This window comes from Aricia agestis, chromosome 19 (genome assembly GCF_905147365.1).
Source record: "Aricia agestis chromosome 19, ilAriAges1.1, whole genome shotgun sequence".
Taxonomy (NCBI): domain Eukaryota; kingdom Metazoa; phylum Arthropoda; class Insecta; order Lepidoptera; family Lycaenidae; genus Aricia; species Aricia agestis.
The window spans coordinates 7,838,693-7,858,735 of NC_056424.1; the positions used below are offsets into that span (position 1 = coordinate 7,838,693).

The following is a 20,043-nucleotide window of genomic DNA, read 5'->3' on the forward strand; positions in this document are numbered from 1 at the left end:
GTGGAACAGTATTTTTACTGGAATGTGGATAACTATCAGCAGTAAATCACCTGTTATCAAAATTAAAAATCAGTTTATTAAAAAAATAAGACTTTTCTGTGTGATTATACTAATTTTCTCTCAATAAAAACATAAAGGTCAGTTAACGCGAGACAAGACAAAATTGCAGTTTGAATTTTATTCACTACTCTATAAGATGCAAGTTTGACAGGTTTTTACGCTGAATAGGGTCGCGTACCGCGTTTGATTCTCAATTTTAACTGATATTATGTAGATTGTAGAATGTAGATACTAAAACACTTATAAACATTTCAACTGTCTGTCTAGACTAGCTTGTAAAGCTGATTAGGTAGTGCCCACGAAACAGGGATTAAGTCTAGACCTAATCTCTAGTGAGATATTAGGGGACCTAGGAAATCGGCATCAAAATGGCTAAGACCGCTCGTACGAACTGACAGTCGAAAGATTTATAAGCCGTATTTGACAGCTGAAGGTGATATAAAAACTTTATTGATGTTTATGATCGAAATATAATCCAAGTTTTATAACGATTGTGTAGTTAGTTATTGATATCGTTAAATGGCTACATAATAAATTATATGTCTTTAAAATAGAAAGAGTTCTTTAATCTTTTGGTACGAAACAAAATTAAGTAAGTATATAACTTAGTATCTTGTCCCAATTAATTAAAAGTAAGAGTATAGTGCTAATGGATGTTTCTTACATGTGTTTCTTACTCTTTAGTCGCACTTTTCATCCCAAATACAGAATTCTAAAAAGTGTACTAACTGGTTCCGTAGGTGGTTCCACCGCAAGCCCCAAGCGGTCACCGGCAACCGCGAAAACAATAATTGAATAACATTGTGTCTGGTTTTCCCACGATCGAGGTATTAAAAATAAAAAAATAGTTTGCGTTACTTGTAGTATATTATATTATAATATTATGTAGAGTGTGTAACACGTGTATTTAAACGGTGTATGAGTTTGTATGACTAATGAAAAATGTATCTTTTCATGTCTGTACATAAAGGAATCAAAGGTAAGTGATTGGCCTCCATTTATTTCGTATTTCTCCATTCAACCTTTTAAAATCGAAAATATGACGGTTAAACTTATTTGCGAATATTTTTTTTTCTGTATCGTTTTATATTCACTTTCTTACTTGGATTGTTACAGTTACATAGTTTTGTAATTTAACTTATATTTTATAAAAGTCGATTTTTTTTTTAAATGAAATAAGGGGGCAAACGAGCAAACGGGTCACCTGATGGAAAGCAACTTCCGTCGCCCATAGACACTCGCAGCATCAGAAGAGCTGCAGGTGCGTTGCCGGCCTTTTAAGAGGGAATAGGGTAATAGGGGAAGGTAGGGATGGAAAGGGAATGGAATAAGGGAGGGTAGGGAAGGGAATAGGGTAGGGGATTGGGCCTCCGGTAAACTCACTCACTCAGAGAAACACAGCGCAAGCGCTGTTTCACGCCGGTTTTCTGTGAGGACGTGGTATTTCTCCGGTCGAGCCGGCCCATTCGTGCCGAAGCATGGCTCTCCCACGTCAAGAATGAAAAAGTTTTTACTCTGTACCTAGAATGTAGGTCCTTTATTAGCAAGGATAAGGCAAATCTACCGGACACGTTCATTCTATCTTATGGCGGGTAGGTACATAATAATAAACAATAGATTTATTTAAATCTTGAAAAAAAGGAATGATAATAAAATAATTATTGATACCATATTTTTAATATAAGGACATGTTCACCCTTGCTCTAATTTTGCTCCGCTAGAAAATACAAAAATCCAGACCACATTCGATTCGCAAGCAAAACGTATTGTCCGAGTTATATTTGTTTTAGAATTGCAAAATATTTCCACCAGTCTGCAGATGTCGGGTTGTTTTACATGACATGGGGAGAACTGGGGAGAATAGGGCAACATTACTCCTGTCAAAATCAGATTTTATTCACGTTTGCGCGTTTTTGTCAAATTTTCTCCACATTTCGGGTGAAATTGACGGACGCTGTCGGTTTATTAACACGGGTAAGCCGATATTTTAATGGTGTTTTTTAATAAAAGGCTTTGGGTGTTCGAAACGGTTTTAATTTGTGTCTGGGCCCCGATTTTTGTAGCTCGAATTTTGTTTCGACATTTACCTCGCCTCGCCCGTGGTAACATAAAAACAGTCCCCTGTTCTTAGAAAATTTTGGATGGTTAATTTTATATTAAGTTTATATTAAACACTTATTTATGAGTTCAGAGTTCTAATTTCGTTGCTTTATTTTTTTACGAAATTCCGGAATCCCAGCGCGTTATTCGCGTATAATCCCTGCATATAGTAGTGAATTCGGAACAACTCGGAACGATTTTTAAATCGCATAAAAAATTGCATCGCATCGCCTCGTTACGTTGCAATGTGAAATGACCCTAAGCTATACATTTTTGGTACCCAATCGTTAAGTACATTCCTTGATCATTAAATGTTACTCGAAAATGACTCATAGCTGACTGGTTTAAAAATACCGAGTCACATTTATTTCTATTCTAATAATTAAATGAAGGGAACTCTATGGGGCGATGATTCAGCACATCACCATATGCCACGGAGGTAAATGCTATTGTATAGCTGGTACCAGCTTGATAAATTGTTAAATCAGCCCTTTGCCCTACTGACTTCTAAATCTAACTGTTTGCAACGCTTTTAAATGGTGAAAAATGTTTGTGAATATAGGGGTTTTATGTATAGCCCGGTCACCGAGCACGTAGAAATGCGATTATTGACCTATTTTAAATGAAAGGGATGTAATTTTAGTTATTTATTAATATCATGGTGTAGTCAAGGGATGTGAGCCTTTCTAGCTTTCGATAACTCGAAGATAAGTAAAATCAGTATAATGAAACGTGTTAAAGCTAAATCTAGCAATGTAAAATCATGTGAAATGCTCTTTGTACAAATAATTCTTCTCGCGGCGCGGCGGGACTATAGAAAAAAAAGTAAAAAAAGTAATGACAGGTTTTCCAATTTTATCTTTTCACTGGATTTATGATAAGGTTGAAGTGACATAGGCTATATTTTATATTTTTCATTTATCCGATATCAAAGATAAGCCCTAAAGGGCGTGAAAGGTCTGTTACGTCCTACGCCTCAATGTAACTTAAACTTTGAAACTCAATCATGTTTTTGTACAAAATAACTTCGGCAGAAGTATCTTTCTCGAGTTTGTTTCGAGTATCAATAAAGATTAATTTATATTTTGTTCTTAAAAGAGTATAACAGATTGCTACAATGATTGAAAAACACTTTTTTTAATTCTTGTTGATGCTAATAGTTTCCTAAGGCATGCTGTCCTTGTCGCTCTACTTAGCAAAGACAGTGACAGTCTGAGACAAGACGTAATAATATATAAGCTAAACGTTGTCTAAATATAATATTTATTAGTAAAAGTGTTAAAATTAAATTTTACGCTTTTTATCGCCGCGACAGGGAAGTCTTTGTTGCTCTTATCCCACACAAGAAAAACAAAGTATGTCCTTAATACCCCATAAGTTACGTTTATCAAATTCGACATTCCGAAGCCATAATCGATACTTATTACGAAATTCGGACGCGCCATTTTTTATTTTAAGCGCGCAACAAATCATGCGCCATGTTTCTTTCGTCGAAGATTTTAAATACGAAAGTCGAAAGCTGTCCAAACAGATAAGAGCGTCCGGATTATATATTTTAAACGATTTATTTTATATTCATTTACATAAAAATATCGTCGCTTTTTACGATTTTGTATCAAACATTTGCTTGTCAATTGATAGTTTATAGCGAACATGAATTTCTGATATTATGTGGCCTCTCCAAGTTGGAATATGATGGACAAATATGGACAAACTTTAGAGGTGTCAAGGCACACCCGGATGGATCGAAGTTATTTCTTATGTACAAAAACCTGTATACACTCAACAAAAAAAATCGTCGCTACACCACACTGTTCAATGCGAGAGAGAGAGAGACAGAGTGAGAAACACGCGACACACACTTTCGTGTGTGACGCAACACACAACACTTTTCTGTCGTTACAACTTATCGTCTAGCCCCCTTTCGCAACGCGCAATAAGGAACTTCGTTCCAAAAAAAAGGTGAAAGAGTCCTTTATATAGATACTAGAACCTGCTGAAACCTACTTAGAAATGAAGAAAGCTATGACCATCTTATCTTATACCAAAATACTTCATCATAGTCAAAATGATTGTTCTAAAGTCATTATAATTAGTATTCTACTAAAAATGCGTGTTTGTTTAAAAAAATGTCGCAAGTCTGATTAGTTTATGATTATAGAACAAAAAACGTAGGTAATGTTCTACCGATTTGCCTCTTACAAGTTCATTACCTATAATGCATTTTTAAACGCACTAGCTGTATAATTTTGAGGGTAGTAATTTAAGAAAAACATTTGAGAAATGTATAGCAACTTGAAATAGTGCTCTGAGAAATCTGATATAAAAGGTCATGTTGTAACTTAGTTAGAAGCGAGCTATTTTATCAGAATTACTTTGAGGGTTTAAAAAATATATTTTGATGTATAATATTATGTCACTTGTCAGGCTGGATGTGCCGTAGGCCGTAGTACAGATTATATTTTAGTAGTTACTACATACAGCATGGGAAGAATTCCGGCCCATGACGTTTTTTGGTTGCTCAGTGCTTACAAATCGTTTGGTAGGTTAAGGCTTCCCAACTTATGTGAGCGGGATAACAATATTTGAGTGTTGGTGTGAAAGAGACAAGCTTCTCTAGTTAGAGGCAAGCGGCAATGTCCGAATTTCTCTCTATGCGGCGACTGGATTTTTGGTTTTTTGTCTCTTAAGTCGATAGAAACTAAAAAAAATGGACTTTTCTTTTCCATGTCGTGTATATTTTTAGAATGTAAAACAGTTTCATTTAAATTAGTTACCCAGCTGACTATAGCTAATCATTATACATAACTAATGTATAATCTAAATATTCATTGATTAACAAATTAAATTTAACGGTTTCACAAAGCATGTTGTTAATTATGTAAATGTATTTATGATGGCATTTGAGAAGTACATGTTTTATGTATTAATTAATATATTTTTAAAATAAATACTCATAAAATATTTGATAACGCCCTTTATTTTTTAAATCGGGCAAAAGGCCCACCACACATTCCCACCACTGCAACTCCTGTGTCGCCAGGATCAACAGTGGTAACCGACCACGAAAACCCTTTGATATGATCTCAGGGATGCCCGAGGGCAAGCTAAATCTGTCTTGGGACCCGCAACGAAATTAATCAGAAGAAATGTAGGAGGAGTAGGAGATACCAATTGCCCTCCCCAAGCAAAGCGGGAGACAGCCAAATTGTAATGACATTGATGTCCGAACAAAGGGGGAAGCACCACGGGAAAAAAATTTGGCTATACTTAATACAATATGCCTACTTCATAAAAAAAATAATGACATTTATTTATAATGGCAAACTTGTGTTCGGTTGTTTCCAATAGTATTTATGACAAAAACGTTTGAAAGCACGGAAATTCCTTGCGCTGCCTACGAGGTCATCGTAATATACGACTCCAGAGACACATTGGAGGCTGTTTAACAGATCGGTTCTTTCCTCATGCCAGAGACCGCACTCCCAGAGTACGTGATGAGCAGTTTGTTCTTACGGGCTGTCTTCGGTCGAGCACTCGCAAAAAGGAGATGGAACTAACTTAAATCCATGAAGTTTAGCTTGAAATTACCGTGACCAGTTAGGAATTGTGCCACGCAATGATCTATTTCGCCCTATTATAACGCCCTTTAGTTGTATTCCATCAGTAGCCACTTATAGGACGTTTAAGGCCTGTTTCACCACTTCCAGATAAGTACCAGATAGGCTATCCGCCACCCAACTTGACAGATAGAGTATGGAGAATCTGTCAAAAAAGTTATGGATAGCCTATCCGGCACCTTATCAAAAAGTGGTGAAACAGGCCCTTAGTCTAGTTGCATTGCATGATGCATCAGCCATTCTCAAAGTGTTCTGCAGCCATGAGGCAGGCCTCGTATTCCGCTAGCGAAACATGGATAGTTTATAGAAAATATGTCATCACTCATCATATTATACCATGATGGAGATAATTAATTTTAAGAAAAAATCATATTTTTTGGGGATCCGTCAAAAATGTCACTTTTTAATAGGGTTCCAAAAATTTTTGAGGAGGTGATTTGTAGAGTATTAAACTCTACAAATCACCCCATAGTCCATACAATCCTGAAGTGGGGTCAATAAGTTTTATTAGCCTTAAAACGCCATTCCTTTTATTTTAGCTCAGTCCCCTGTTCTTCCAATCCATTATAAATAGCACCTAAATTATTACAAAAACTGTATGAAATTCCTGCTTTTATTGAGCTGGTATATGTAGGTAATTGTATATCGGGTATGTTTTATAAAATCCAATTTTACGTGGACGAAGCCGTCGCGTGTGCTTAATGGAAAGTTTCCGCAAATTGCCGCTGTCCGTCGGTGACCATTGTTCGGGTATTTCGCAGGACGAGTCCCGATGATCGATTTAAAATTCGATAACACGATAATTTGTAAACGATTGTGTTACTCGCTAACGGGGGAAGATGGTGCACAGATGACTAAAGCGAATCATAATAATCACGTTACATTTTAATTGCCAAATATTTTTCTCATTAAATTTGTCGACGTTATTGACTTTATTATTTGTTTCAGGTAACAGCAACATTCATGTGATTTGTAGAAAGAGATAAGTATGAAATATAAAATAGAAAACAAGGAGAAAACATACACGCATAAATAATAATATAATTAATAACCATAAACGAGGCAGTAAATAAAAGCAATTATGTAATGACAACATTTGTCTTAATTATTATTATAAAATATACAAGCCAAGTCGTAAATTATGGTGGCGTAATAAAATCTTATGATTGTCATTATGAATTATTATACTGATTATGTATTTAAATGTTTAATAATAATTGATAATAACATCATCAATAATTTAATAGGTTTCAACTTATGTATTTTATACATTATGTTTTTTACATACTAATAAAAGTATTAACATATTTTTTTTTATGAAATAAGGGGGCAAACGAGCAAACGGGTCACCTGATGGAAAGCAACATCCGTCGCCCATGGACACTCGCAGCATCAGAAGAGCTGCAAGTGCGTTGCCGGCCTTTCAAGAGGGAATAGGGTAATAGGGGAGGGTAGGGAAGGGAAGGGAATAGTTGAGGGTAGGGAAGGGAATAGGGTAGGGGTTAGGGGAAGGAGAACGTGGTATTTATCCGGTCGAGCCGGTCCATTCGTGCCGAAGCATGGCTCTCCCACGTATAAAACATAACGTTTAACCTGATTCTATCTGTCATAACATAATAGCTATAACTATTTTGCCAGATAAATACAAGTAAACCTTCTATAGTTTTCGCTGCTCTATAAGTAAAGTCTGAGGGTAAATGATTTTTAACGATAACCTGTTTAAAAACGTTTATTACACGAGAATTTGTCCTTAAAACTTGGATAGTGTGGTCATCCCGGGGTATAAGTTGGAAGCATATGTCGGGCGAAGATTTGCGCTGATCTCCGACACCATGCTGCTAATATGGTCTAAATTATGGAATTATGAAAGTAATAAACGCCCTGTATAACACTAGTGATGTTCTGAGCGCAATTATGGCTGTCGATATTTCGAATACAAATTTTCGATATTTTACAATTTAATATTTATGCAATGAGCTGCAGGACGTGTTATCGATATGTAGACGGTAATTGGGACGTCGCCTTTGTCCTGTGTCGGAACTCGGGATAGTAACAATGAAACATTGAAATGTTTCGCTTCGATTTAATTATTTGTTGAAACCTCGCCGCTTGTTAAAAGTTTTGCGCCTGTACCTTTAGTTCATACGTACACATTCTCATTTGGACTTTACAAACACACTGCCTATTAATTAATTGTATCTGCAATTTTTTTTAAATAATAAAACTCGACCGGACTAATTGCAGACGTTAGGCATTCGGATATTCGAAAATCCGGATAATTGAATGTGTGAATAAGGTGGGGTACAGTCGATAACATTATAATATGTATTGTCTTAAAAACGCAAAAAAAAAAGTAAGTAAAGAAATTTTTATGATATACATTTTCCGAGGGTAGTCCGCACTATGGTGAATCCGTATATCTGAGGGCCGGATAATTAAGTTTTTATACTGCAACTAAATTCCTCAATCTACATATTTTCTAAGTTTTTTCTGTTATGAATTATTATGATAATATAATAGGTTAAAGGACACGTCAGATTAGGAACCCAATTTTCTGTTAGCTTTTGTGTTAAGTATAGAGAAAAACATTCGTTTACAATGTAGATTATTATTGTATATTCTTTAATAAAATAAATAAATTAGCTTAGTTAAATACATAGTAAAGAAAATACCGGGTGCATCGAAAAAATTCAAATTTACTAACTTATCACCTACATTCTACACGTCGTCGAAGCTCATTCATTATCGATATCGATTCAAATCTTGACCTCATTTCGTAACGGCACATCCCTATTCCACAAAGATTTGGGGGCAATCAGCACGCTGCACTGGCGTCATTAAGCTGAACCAAAATATATGCAATCCACTTCCAAACTTGTCGAGTGGAACTTTCGAGTTTTATTTTGTATTCAGGGGCACTCGAAATCAAAAGGAACGTTTTTTCGAAATTGGAACACTACTTTTTTTAAATTTTTTGCTTCACGTTGCCAGTGTCAAGACTGAAAGTATCAGTTGAAGAAAAAAAACTTTATTCCAAATTTAAATTTTACTTCTTTCACGAAAACTGCGTAAGTAAGTATTTGATACACCGCATTATAAAGTAATTTCGTTTTACAACTTGATAAAATCATTTCTGTCGTTTCATCGTTTATTCATTTAAACTTTTAAACCAAGAAATTATTTTTACGACTCCAACGATTATGCTATAAACAGGGCTGTGCCTTGTGTGTTTTAAGTATAAAAGTGTGTGCTCTAGAACACAAAAGTGTGAGAATAAAAAATCCTCCTTACTTATATACTTTCTGTCGGGTGATATTTTATTATTATAAATGCGAACGGGTGTCTGTCTGTTACCTCATCACGGCCAAACCGCTGAACCGATTTTGATTTATTGGAGATACTTTGCGACCCGTGAAAGGATATAGGAGTTAAGACACTTTTTAACCCGGAAAAATGTTCGGTTCCCGCCTGGTACTTAGTGGCTACAGCTGAGCTAGTGATGACCTCTCTGGTTTTTTAATGTGAATGACGTTTGTTTTTTTTTCCTCATATTTCTTGGTGTGGCAGCCCTAAGTCATTCGTACAAATTGTCAATCCCGTTATACAGCTTTGGGTTGTTTATTAGCAGCTCGCAGATACTTCGTTACACCTTAAATCCTTCACGGTATGCGTTATCAATTCATCATCATCAAGACTTCATACTGATAAAAAATAATCTACAATGTGGTATACTCTACTCTATGATCTATACTCTACAGTTTTAAATTATAGAGAATAGACTATAGAATAGAGGCTAGAGCATTGAAATTAAAATGGGCAATAGCCCTAGGCATAGTCGATCAATTTTTCTGAATTTCAGCACCCTATTAGGGTCATCTTGACTCTTGCGTCTAGATTCTAGACCTACGTAGCTTTTTCTGAAAAAAATAAATAGCCTGCGCCCTCCTACTCTACATTCTGCTTCAGATTTTATCAAAATCGGTTAAGTAATTTACAGACAGTGTTTACAATGATCAAATTTCTCTCTCAAGTCCAATCTATATAAAAGTTACACCTGCTAGGATCGAAAATAATTAATGAACAAAAAAACAGGATTTTTACGAACCACCTGTTCGTAACCTAATATTAAAATAATAAACAAAACGAGAAAAAATGCGAATCGAGATTACGAAATTTGCGCTACGCTTTCTGATTATTGCGCTATGTGTTTTGCGCTATAGTATCAGATTGACAGATGTATGCCAGTTTTTGGGTAATTGCGGTAAAAATGCTAATTTCTGTCGGCGGATTTGCATACAGCTGTCAAATTTGATGGCCGAAGTGTGAAATTGCGTAATGAGACCGGGGACTGATTGTGGGGTCGATATGACCCGTCGAATCACACGGGCGTGGACTCGTTGGAAAAACGCAGCGGTATGAATCAGTAAAAAGGATTTAATTGGTAGGTGGAGGAGATTGGTTTCAATAAAAATGGGAGGAAGTATAAAACATGGGTAATGGGTATGTTATTATAGTTTTTATAAAGGCTAATAAAGTTACCCAAATTTATTATTATTAGACGTATACGCATAGCTTCTAAGTTATTCTCTTATTCTTATCTTATCAGTGATATAGAAAATATTATAACTTATATTACTACAAGATGCTTAAGAAAATTGGGTTACTACACTTATTACACTATTTAGTACTCCAAAAAAACTTAAGAGAATGCAGAGAGTGGAGACAATATTTTGATTATCTTGGAAGATATGAGAGATTAGATATCGAACGAAAGAGTAGTAACCCTGAGAAAAAGCTACAATATAGAGCACACAAACCAACTTGTATAACTAAAGATGCCATAATTTAAAAGGTGAGAATTCGCTCAGCTCTTTAAAACATAAAATAATTATAAATATTTTATTTATGTCAAACTATTTCGGGATTTCACTCTGAAAATTATAACTGCTATGCGCTGCGACGGCCGACAAGTACCCTTACGTGTGTTTTCTGAGCTAATTTAAATAATAAACAACGGGGTTACACGTTTGTTTGCATATTTGTTTGAAAGCTGAACGTGAAATAAAAATCGGGTCATTAAGGCCCCGCTAACTTATCCGATTACTAGAGGGTTAAAAACCAAAGTCCAAATCATTAGTCGCTTCACCCTTGACGCTTCATTTTTCGTTTCAACCCTTCGATAAAGACATGTAACAACTGTTCGGCATGCAATTAAGCCTCAACTATCCGGCATCTTCTAATTATGTTTTTTTGTGCTTTTTACTTAGTTCTTGTGTTGTTTACTATGTCGGTGAATTCTTTACCGATTAACCATTATTTCTTTATAATATTAGGGTTTAAGAAGTAGGTAAATTTGATAAAATATCATCTTATAAAAAAACATACATCCCATCAAAAACATCCTGTAAAAAAATCAAGTCTCGCAACTCAGTTTTTATACCGTAAAAATTTATGAGATCCATGCAATACCAAGTCGGTTAATTTATTCAGTCCCTACCTAGGGGACCTTCTGTCTCAAGTTAGTACGTAAGTTATTATCATATCAATATTAAAAATCTTTTACATTTTAAATAAATAGATCGACTTGGACATCGCAACGGTACGGGTACAATTATTCATAAACCGCAAATGTAACTTTGTAATCCTTTACATTTATATGGTATTACAAAGTTATTTACGAAGTTAGTGTATCTAGAAAACTGGACAGAAATTTTGAAACATTTGAATTTTTCCTTAATTTAGTCACTAAACACTTTATATATTTTAAGTTTGACGGTTCTATGTCTGCTAGAAGTGCCTTAGACTTTTGGTGATCGGTCAGGCAGTCAGTGACAAAATTAAGAAACTTTAATAAGTTACAGCTCTTAAACTACTTGTTCAAATTGAATAAAATTTTAAATATACCGTGTTTATACAATGCTTGCTTAACAACTGAAAATTCAGGCTTGTTTTATCCACAACGAAGTTATAGGGGGTCAAAAAGAGCCTGAATTGGTTCGAGAAAAGGATGGTACGGCCGTGCCACTTTTTTGCTAGACTTGGTGGGGGCACTGCCGTGCCCCCAGAAAAAACATACATAATTATGTATGTGGTCGCATTGAAAAACCTTTTGGAAGTCGATTAAAAATCTGACGGACTTTAAAATACTTTTCAGAAAGTTTTATCCTTTTTTTAATTTTTAAAATTGTTATTTCTTCATTCTTAATATCGATATTCTATAAAATACAATCCAGCTTCTAAATTATCCATACATGGATCGTATCAACATTTTTAGCATACGGTACTTAATATTTTAAAACTATGTCATGTTAATATTTCACACAACTATTCGTAATGAATATTTAAAATGTGGGAAGTTTCAAATCGGTTAGCCGTTATGACATAAAATTTAATCAAAACAATTTTGCATTTTGATTAAATTCCCGACGTGGTAGAAGAGGATTATTCGATTGACATTGTTGAAATTAATAATTATTAACATTATATACTTACCTACTTATTGCCTACTTACCTAACTACCATACTAATATAATATATGCGAAAGTGTGTCTGTCTCTGTCTATCTGTCTGCCTATCTGTTACCTCTTCACGCCAAAGCCGCTGAACCGATTTTGCTGAAATTTGGTATGAAGATATTTACATAATTTAGTGTGGGCCGATATTTCAAGTGTAAACATAAACCATTTTTTGTGATGATTTTTAATGAGAGTAATTATAAATTGAATATTTTTCTAAAATGGCGTATACACAGTTAAACGATGGTACAGTAAAGCTGTAAAGCAGTAAAGTGAGTGTTTTCTTGACACTAATTTAGTATCAACTACCAACTTGTTTCTGTCCTATCAAAAGACCAGTCCTTACAAATGTGTGCAGTAGCTGGCCTTATAAGACAATATGATAATACACTTGTGACAGCTACAAGACGCATTGACTGTAATATCCAGGAATTAGGGTGCGTGCCCTTACCATGTGGTCCGAAAGCCCTCGGGTAACTGATAAGCGCCTAAAGACTAAATACAGGGTCAGACTGATTGACTGATTGATTGACAAGTTTTGAGGTAGATTTTATTTCCGTAAGATTAACTTGTTTTTATATTAAATATACTAAACCGTTAAACAACTAACAGCTGCCGGCAACTTTTGTTTCTTCTTTCGTGCAAGAACCTACATATTATTTTGAGTAAAACTATTTTGTATTTTTCAAATTCCATCGAAATCGGTACAGTAATCAGTGATTAAAGCGTAAAAAGATACATATAGACGGATACTTTTGTATTTAAGTATATATTTTAGTAACTAGTAGGTACGCAACAGTTAAACTTACAAACTTTTTTCTATTTAAAAACAAACCTTATTTAAAATTTTAATGCGATTACATTTAAAGTTATCTAGCGATGTCTAGGTTCAACTGCGGTTGTTACCTAGAACCTAGGTCATAGGTTATCTAATAAGTAAGCACTAAGCAATATTGCGAAACTCCTAGATATTCCGGTCTTTAGTATTTATGAATTGTGCCTTCGATAAATCATTTATAGAAGCGGCATGTTGTCTTACTTAATCATTTAGTTTGTGAAGCAATATTGTGAGGTAAGACTTAGTAATATAAATTATGTTTATTTTCAACATAAAACGGGTAAAGTAATTGAAATAGTTTTAAAAGTAGTGATTTTTTGTGTAACGAATACCCCGTTTCTGAGTTTTTTGACACAAGTTTATCTATTCACAAACGCTTTTGATTGGCTAACTTCGATCAAAATATATTTGATCGCAGTTGGCTAACGTCGAATCGTAAACCAATCAAGAACTCTATTGAATAGATAAACTCTTGTCGAAAAACCACGAAAACTCATACATATGTGAGCTAATATTAAAATTTATTTAACTGGTTGTTTGTATCATTTCACAAAAAGGTAGTAAACCTTCAGACTTAAAAAAATTAACAGCTTCAAAGCCCGTAAAACTATTGTTGAAACTTGAACCCCACAGAGAAATAATAAACGATCGAATTGAAACGTCTCATAAAGTAGTTATTTTTTGAGTTCAAACTGATTACGATGAAAATATTAACATGTGAACGGGATACAAGTTAATCCTCGCCTTTAAGCCATAAAAAGAAAAAAAACAAGCTGTTTGGTTGAGCGCGCTGTCACTTCTGACGCCGTCATAAATTTAACGCGAACAAAATCCATGGAAACGATTAGGCGGAGAAGTGCTAGCGTGACCGAAGTTAATTTTATGCACGTTTATTTCAGCAAGATATTCAATTAGTTTGGCGTAGCGCCCCGATGCTCTCGCTACCTGCTATTGTTTTTTTTTTGGTGCCGCACCGTGCCATGAAATAAACTTCGCAGCCAGGGGAGTAGTTACAATGGGGTACATTATCGCAAACGCTCTGCCGCGCCGTAACGTTGAAAATTAAAAAAAGAGCACGTTCTAAATTCAAATTAAACGTCTGTGTTTAAACTTTAAAGAGCATTCGACGTTCATTTACTTTTTTTAATTTCATAGCGCTGACAAATTAAATGGCTTGTTAGTTCTCATTGAATATCTACAGCGATATAATATATTTTTATATGAAAACTTTATAGCGTCGAACATAACAATGCGAACAGTTTCACGCTTAGCTACCTCGACCTAAAGCCGCTTGGGTTTTTTGTGCGTCGAAAAAAGTGCCCGACGAATTAAAGTTTCTATTTCCAATCGTATTTCGTTGCTGTGGTTTTTTCTCCACGGAATATTCGAAAATTACTTCGCCCGAAGTAATCATTTTGCCGAATTTAGATTTGGAGAATAGTAAATTCTTTTCAGAAAATTCTACGGTATTAATTAATAATGGTATTAGAGAAATTCAATGTGAATGTAGATATTATGTTTTCTATATTTGGCATATACATACAATGAATTATTCAGCAAAGATTTAAGAAGCCATCTTACTTGTCGCGACTGTTTTTGTATGGGGTGCAGGGGATGCTTATTAGGGGAAAGTACCTACGTAATTAATAAATAATATTCATTAATTTTTGACGTTACAGCACCCTAATATCGTAACCCTTGGTAATTTGTATTATAAGCTCGTACATCACGAATATTATATCCGTTTTATTATTTTTATAGCATACAGTATACTACTACAACTCCGTTGCGACAAAATTCGTTTATCACGCGGGACCCGTCCATTTTTCCGGGATAAAAAGTAAGAAATATCCTTTCCCGGGATTAAAAGTATCTCCATACTAAATTTCAACAAAATCGGTTCGGCGGTTTGGGCGTGAAGAGGTGACAGACAGAACTTCGGATTTATGATATTAGTATCGATATCGCATGTCACGGCTGTCCTTCTTCAATATTAGTTTTTCCTTGTCACACAATAGTCGACCCAAAATATTGTGTACATTGTCGGCCAATCGGACCGGGTCATCCCTTGGGCAAATTTATCGATATAGATACCGATTCGTGTCAAAACTTAAATCTGTCCCCTCACTAGTATACAAAAACATTGTAAACTAAACTTTATGGCAAGAGATTAGGTGCTAGTTTTGTGTGTGATGGTTTCTGTTTAATTGTGACAAGCATGCGTGCACTTAATGCGTCGTCTAATGTTCTTTTTTTCGGTAACAGATTGAGCCTAATGGCTTTAGACTTCTGTGGTTTGTGTTCAAAAACTAATATGTTCTTTGATGTCAAGAGCAGGTGAATCCCAGAAATAAAATATATGAAAAGATATCACATAATATTAATATCACGTTTTATAATACAGTTTACATATATTTTGTTTATTCTTTAATGTTTAGTCTTCGTTAATGCCTATTTCAGTTGTTATGTTACAGACGTATTTGTTTTATAGGTATGTACCAGTACTAGTGATGTTCGCTTTTGTTGACTTTTTTTATTTTTAGTTCATATAATATTGTAATGTAATTGTAATGTGAGTCAAACATCCTATTTTTATGTCAACTATAAACTATCCTTCATCCTAATAAATATATACAAGTATATAACAATAATATATCAAGTATGTATTTAAAATTCTAACTCTATATCCGAATAAGTTTTAAGCTCGAGTAAAACTTCTGTATTCAAACTTCGTCTGTGAAATCATGCGGTGACTTTACCTGTTTTTTGGTACACATGCTAGAAAGAGACGGACGATTTATATTGAATATAGAATGCGTTTCGACAATGCGTTCCTACCGAAGCGAGCTGGAATGAAAGCGGCCAAGACGCGGGGCGACGGCACTGACAATGCACGACTGTCTATCTGGTTATGTAACCGGGCCGATTTCGGGACCCGAGGGCCCGCATCGATGCACCTCGACGGGCCGTCCTCCCCGTTTTAGTCGGGTAATGGTGTGAGTATAGCTAGTGATGCGAACGTGCGCGGCGCATTCTTGCTCCCCGACCAATCCCGACCGACTTCACGCCAGTTGCGTACCGACTGCCGCGCGCGACGGACCCGTGTCGCGCTCTCGTCCGAAACTATCGAACAATACAACACTTGCAGAGTTTAAAGTGACTCCGATCGATTGTTTAATTGTTATACTAGGTCTCCGCGGCTCTGAGTCGCGATGGGGAGCGCCGCGAGTCGCCGGAACCGCTGACCCAGCGATGACCGAAACTTTAAGTCGGAGCAAAAAAAGTTGTGGTCCGAATGCACTCCTGGACAAAAAATATTATGTGCTCGTAGTGGTGATGGCCTGATGGGATCGCAGTGCGGCCAAAAACGTGTAGTTAGTGATGTGAACTGTGATATAAGTTATCGGCAATCGCGTAGATGATTGTCATTTTTGTGTGTGATAAATATATTATTAGTTTATTAGTTACCAAAGAATCCTGATGATCTTGTACATTAGTTTGTGCTTCATATTGGTAGTTTTAGGTGAGTGCGAAACTAATTTTTGAATTGATACCGGTGTTTGTGAGTTCGTTAGCGTTATCCCCGCGACGAACAGACGTATTGACATAACATTTGCATCTTCGCGTAATTACGTCGATTGGCATTCGTTGAATAAATTGAACGATTATGATTGCTCCAGTTTTGTCGAGTAATGCTCTCGAACGATAACCGTTTAATCGTCGCCTTTTAGAACTGCATAAAACATCGCTAAATTAATTTGAAATGTCACGTTATAAATGCCATGTTCGAGCTTATAAAAAGCGAGAATGGAAACTTTATTTATATTCAAATTTATGAAACTAGTCGGGGCGATTGGCGAATTTACTGTTATCATAATTTCTAGAGTCATAACGCTCGATTAAATTTCCGAAGTAATTTAACCGGTCGTAAATAACTTAATAAAACGTTAATTTAAATTCGATAAAAACGACCGAGGCCCGCATGGCTGGCACGATTGAGGACGGTTTGAAATCTTATATGAAGGCAGAGTGCAGACGGATGCAGTTAAAATGTATCTCTGTTTACCGTGTCAATTAGTACCCCATTTACCATTATGCCGTATTTTATTTCCTCCGAACCCACTAATTAATCAATTACAAATCCAAATTTGAATTAACGACGTACAATAAAATTCCGAATCCGAAATTCTTTCTAATTAGTCATCCAGCTTTCGACTGATATTTTTGTGTCGCTTAGTTTTGGACGATTGAAATAGAAAATGTTTTAAAGTTTTAACGATACGCGAGTGTTTACAATATTTTAATGGCAGTTACGCAAGTCTGCAAGTTTAAACCGCTTACGATAATAACGTTATATTTTTATGAAATACTGCCTATAGTTTTGCAAAAATAAAAATAAGTAAGTTTGAAAAATAATGATTTCATTATTCGAATACTTGCAAATAATAATTTATATCGATAAAAAATTAAGCGTAGTGTCCCATCACTGGCAAAGTAAATGTTGAAAAGTGAAGTTTTTAAATTAGTGCAAGTAACAAATAAGTTAACATAATATTATTGTAATAATTGAATGTGTATTTTGCATTTTATTTAAAGCTAATTTAGATATCATAATATAATTAGACTTAAATAGAAGGAGTTTTGATATCGAGTTGAACTAAAATAATGTTCATAGAATTCCACCCTTTGAAATTCTGCTTAAGAAGAGCTTAGAGAATACATGAAACATACACTTTGAAGGTGTTTATTAATTTACTTAATTTTAAACTTACTTTTTGATAATGTGCCTTCGAATAATAATGTAAATCAATACGATTCAGTAATAGGTTAATATGGTCTAAAACACTGATCTTTTTTTTGCGTGATAAAGGAGTTACTTGGTTGGTAAACTATTTTATTAACCTAAGTCCGCGTAATTTTTGACTAATGTGAAACGCGTTACTAAATATTTCAATAAGTAAATAAAAATAAAATCTTAAGTTACTTACTTTTCTATAAAAATGGATTTTCAATTGTGTTAGTAACGCTAAAACTCGAAAACGGCTGAACGGATTGGGCTAATTTTAGTCTTAAAATATTCGTAGAAGTCCAGGGTAGGTTTTAAAGTGACACGAAGTTCACCGGGACAGCTAGTATTAAATAATTTACCCCTGGTCTGAGGTTTTTTAGTTTATTTATTTAGATGATCTATTTAGATGTGCTATAAGTCCTCTCGCTCTCCCTGAAAAACATCCCGAAACCGGGCTTTAGTTCGAAGTCTGAAGTCTTAAGAGGATACACCAGGGGCTAGAGAAATGAAAAAAAAGCACGTGTAATATCTATAGCTGTCTCCCTTACCTCAAGCCTATACCGCAGAACGCGATAGAGACAACTGCAGAAAATCCAGAAAATCAACGATTCGTTGTCCCCTGATTCCTTCTTCAAAACTTAACCGATTTAAGTACTTTTTTCATTCAAGATTAAAAAAAGGCTTGGGCTGTGTTCCTATGTTTTGCTTTTTTTTGTATAATCTAGCCAAATCTGTTTTCTGGACGTTTGAACACAGCGGAAAATCTGGCCATTTTTTTGGGTTTTTGAACGTTCATATCTTATTTAATAATTAAATTATGAAAAAAAAGAAAACATAGGGACATCGTATTAGTGGTCGTAGATATTCAGGAAAAAAATCATAACTCTACTAGCATTATCCAGGGAGGAAACGGGGGACAACGTTTGTATGGAAAAAAGGGCGGTGTGGACTCCTCTTAAAACTTACGTAACTTCAACGTGCTCCAACGAAGAATCCCAATGTTTCACGTTATCAATTGATATTTTTTAGAAAGTGGACCAGCAAACCCGTGGCAAATAGAATTATATGGACGTGACCGCACCGCACGACTCTACCTTCGTGTAATATGTTTTGCTGATCGAATGAGTCGATAAATTTTTCTAGAACGTCGCGAAAATTCCCTCCCGACGAATATGAGGTTTGCGAAGGTACGGGCGATGAATAAGAATGCTTGTTGTGCTTTTTAGTTTTCCTAGACTTTAAAAGTCTAGGCTAGTCTGACGCCGGTCAGACTAGGTATATGGCGAGGTGACGGGTCCCCTCTCTACAGTCTACAAGTTATGGGCTTATGGCTACTAATGGTAGGGTACTACATCAAGTAGAATTCTATGTCAAGAAGATAGACTTGTGCTCTCATCGAAAGTTATTCCTTCTTGTTTAATCTAATTTAAATACTGCTATTTCATGCAAAAATCTCAAAATATTCCATAAATAAGCTTTCTCAATCTTATATTAAATGCTTTTATGCTACTTTTCGTATTTAACGACACAACTTAGTTTTAATCAAACTAAAATTCAATCGCTAAGAAAGTTACGTTTTCAATTAGCCAAATTGATTTTCAATCAATTTTGCTAATTGAAAACGTATACATAATTCAATAAGAGTAATTTCTTGATCGAGCATCGTGTATTCAAATGCGATGTAATAATTTCAAACTCGCTCGTACTCCTAGCGCCATCTGTTATCGGGTAGCGGAAACACCAAGTTGAACGAACTTTAGACACTTACTTTGTTACAATGACACAGGAGATGAGAATTTTAAATTAATTTAAATAAATTATTATTTACGTGATATCTTAGTAATATTCGTAACTTCTTATTAATGTCATACAAGCATAATGACGTTAGATAATAATAATAATAATAAAGAATCATCTGAATACAAGCTTTACTGGGACCGGACAATATTGACTGACAAGACCGTACATCACAACAGACCAGACATAACACTTCATGACAAAATTAATAGAACAGTCTACCTCATAGACATTGCAATACCAAATACACATAACCTTACAACCACATACACACACAAAGTTACCAAGTACACTGATCTCACTATAGAATTGAAGTCGCAATGG

The 20,043-nt window shown here is 35.1% G+C and overlaps 1 protein-coding gene across 2 annotated transcripts in view; it reads left to right on the top strand.

The window, feature by feature from the left end:
* The window catches only part of LOC121736848, a 628,730-nt gene that overhangs the window by 558,174 nt on the left and 50,513 nt on the right, over positions 1 to 20,043 (top strand). The window contains exon 1 of one of the 2 annotated variants that reach the window (XM_042128298.1): positions 16,218 to 16,656. The exons of the other annotated variant lie outside the window; for it this stretch is intronic. Coding sequence (XP_041984232.1) covers positions 16,614 to 16,656 — 43 coding nt within the window. The 5' untranslated portion in view covers positions 16,218 to 16,613. Of the gene's footprint in view, positions 1 to 16,217; positions 16,657 to 20,043 lie in introns of those variants that run through there. 2 annotated transcript variants of the gene reach the window in all.